The sequence below is a fragment of the Bison bison genome, unplaced genomic scaffold (assembly GCF_000754665.1).
Source record: "Bison bison bison isolate TAMUID 2011002044 unplaced genomic scaffold, Bison_UMD1.0 scf7180017864302, whole genome shotgun sequence".
Lineage (NCBI taxonomy): Eukaryota > Metazoa > Chordata > Mammalia > Artiodactyla > Bovidae > Bison > Bison bison.
The window spans coordinates 4,140,505-4,143,440 of record NW_011494874.1 but is presented as its reverse complement, the minus strand read 5'-3'; the positions used below and the strand labels follow the sequence as shown (position 1 = coordinate 4,143,440).

At 61.7% G+C, this 2,936-nt stretch overlaps 1 protein-coding gene across 1 annotated transcript in view; it reads right to left on the bottom strand.

Moving 5' to 3' along the window:
* Window positions 1–2,936, bottom strand: part of CCDC85C (coiled-coil domain containing 85C) — a 79,757-nt gene that overhangs the window by 10,207 nt on the left and 66,614 nt on the right. Inside the window, exon 3 of the mRNA XM_010851372.1 lies at window positions 4–111. Within this exon, the coding sequence (XP_010849674.1) occupies window positions 4–111 (108 nt within the window). The remainder of the gene's footprint in view (window positions 1–3; window positions 112–2,936) is intronic.

Here is a 2,936-nt window from a genome sequence, read left to right as displayed (position 1 = left end):
TACGTTCTGCAGGGAGTCCTGGTAGGAGGGCGGCAGGCTGGAGAGCTGGGACTCCGAGTGGTACGGGGAGAAGCCTTTCCGCAGTGTCCTGAACTCCCCAGGGCCTGCCTGCTGCAAGAGAGAGAGAGAGAGAAGGGGGCGGGGTTGGATATGGGGTGGGAGGCTGCGCCGAGAGGGCTGAGGACTGCTGGCCTCTCTACTGCACGAGACTCCCCAGCCTGGTCCTCAGGGCACCTGCCAGGGGGCCCTGCCTGTGCCTTCTCCTTTCCCCGCCCCCTCTATCCATCCTCACCGCCACGGCCATCAGAAGCCCTTGACATCCCTCTCCCCACTCAAGCATCAGAGCCACGAGGCCAGGGGCTTTGATTCGCTCCCTGCTGCATGCTTTATAAACATCTGCTGAGTGGCCAAATAAACAGGTGAGTGAGTCGGTGGCTCTCCCCACCCCTCTCCACCCTCGCCCCTCTGCGCCAGCATCCTGCCCCTGGGGTCCCCCACAAGGCCTGGGCAACAGCCTCTCCAGCCCTGGGGCTCACATCCTGGGTAAAGGGAAGTCCGCCCACCACCAAGAGGCTGGGGGCTGCCTACGGAGTGAGCCTGCACAGCTCTCTGACACTTGCCCACGAGCCTCCGCCATCGGACAGGGAGCTCCCGAATGCGAGCCCCGGGCCTCGCCCTCTGTGTCCACAGGAACCAGTGCCACTGGGCTCGTGACTAAAGCCCAAGGCATGCTTAGAAGGAGTGGACGAGGGAGGAGAGAGTGAATGAATGAATGAACAAGTATAGATTTGGCCTTAAGTGGTTCACTTGGGCAAAGCAACACACGGCCCCCCTACAGAAGCTGGGGCTGGACCCAGACAGGGGGAGGATCCAGGGGTCACACTCAAACCAGCACAGCCCCCAGTCCAGCCGAGCAGAAGCCTTGGTCTGCGGGCCCTCTGAGTCCCTTCGACCCTGGGATGGCGTTTCTGAACCCAACACCCTCTTCTACTTCAAAGGAACTTCGGGAACACTGCTGGGCAGATAAAATTCAGTGGAAAGTCCTATAAATCAGCAGGCTGTTGAGTTGCCCAAACAAACCCTTCGAGGGGAGGAGGGCAGGGGTGAGAAATACGGGCAGCAGCCTCGCTGGGGCATGCGGGGGGCTGGGGTGGGGGGACCTCCTCCTTCTCATCAGCACCCCCGCCCCCACCTCACCCAGAGGCATCTGCACACACCCTGCCACCCTCTCGCCAGCCACTGGATCCAGTTCCCCGTTTCCCACGGGACCTTCACCCTCATCAAGTCCCTGGGCTCTGCTCTCCTGCCCCCCCCCATCACGCCCAGGGCTGACCCCCCCAGGCCTCACAGTCTCTAGCGCCCTGTGTCTGCAGGCCAAGAGTGGAGGTGACCAGAACAGGGGACAGGCGGCCACTCCCTGATTAACCCCCCCAAGCCCCACCCCTACCCTCGGCGGTCAGACAGACACCAGCCACCCAGCTAAGCATGGTTCCCACGGCCTGGGGGAGCGCAGAGTAGGGAGAAGTGGGCAGGATCTCACTCGGGGACCTCGGGCACAGCCCTCTGTCTGAAACTGGGACAGTCACGCCCCATCACAGCCTGTCTAGGTCAACCCGCGGCATCAGAGCCCCAGGCACAGTGACCCTCCCTGGCCTGGCCAGGGGTCTACCAACAGCCCGCAAAAGAAAGAGGCCCCGTGCCTGCCCCGACCATTGGGATTTCTCTCCCCCCGGGCGCCCCTGCCTACCTCGGCAGAGTGGGGGGAAGGTCTCACCCCCAGCTCCACTTTAAAGCAAAACTCCCAAACCAAATTATTTTCTTGGGTAGATCTCCGTTGACAGCTGCAAAATCTCCAAGAGTGTGTTCTAAACCCAACACATGGACTGTCCACACCTGGGGCCACAGGCGTCTCCCCCGGGCCCTGGAGCCTTTCTCTACCCACCCCCCCGCCTGCCTGGCGAGAGAAAGCCAAAGGACCAGGCATAAGGCCCAGCTGGCCCAACACACACACGTGTGGATGTGGACATGGCCACAGGGCCGGGCACTGGAGCTCCGGCGCTCCCATGGGCCCCAGGGACCAGGAGGCAGATGCCTCCCTGTCCCCGCCTGCAGGCAGTCCAGATGCTGCCCTGGGCTGCAGCTCCCCTCGTCCACAGGGTCTCTGATCCAGGAACCAATGGGATCACAAGCCGCCCACATGCTGCTTGTGAAAACACTGGTTTGTACGTCTCCTCCCTCCCCCAGAGGATTCCCTGGGGAGGACGTATATATGTGTGTGCAAGGGGGCGGGGAGATTTTAATTAGCAGCGTGCAATTTCCACCCCTGCCTTCAGTGATGGGTGTTGTGCATCAATATTTGCGAGCCCACAGCACTCGAGGAGCAAGCCACAAAGCTGGCGGGGAGAACGCACCAGCTTTCACGAGGGGCAATGCGCCTAATGACGCATCAAAATGAAGAAATGTAATTGCACTTAAATCCAAATTAAAAATCCTGCTATTTGCCCGCCGGTGCCCTGGAAGATGAAATCCCCGAGGGTTTCACTGCTGAGGGGGAGCAGTCTTCTAGGGTGACTGGGCGGGCAAGGGATGAGGCTCATTGCCGCTCCCCAGGAGAGGACCGCCCTGCCCCACCAGGCTCCCAAATGGGGTCCCTCAGGACATGGAGGGGTGGATCGAACACACAGAGCAGGAGCTGGAACAGGGTTGCCCGAATCCTTAAAAGAGACGGTAACGATCCCAGTGCTGAAATCCCCTTCTACATGGTCCCGCCCCCACCAAGGGCAGCGTGATGGTTCTGGATGGGGTTTGGGGGGCCAGGCCGGGTTGGGGGGGGGCGCCCAGGAGGCTGCAGAGGTCTCCGTCTGGGGCCCTCAGCTCAGAGCCGGCCGCAGCGGGCAGCATGAACTCAGGCCACCCAGCTTCTCAGGGCCTCTGCG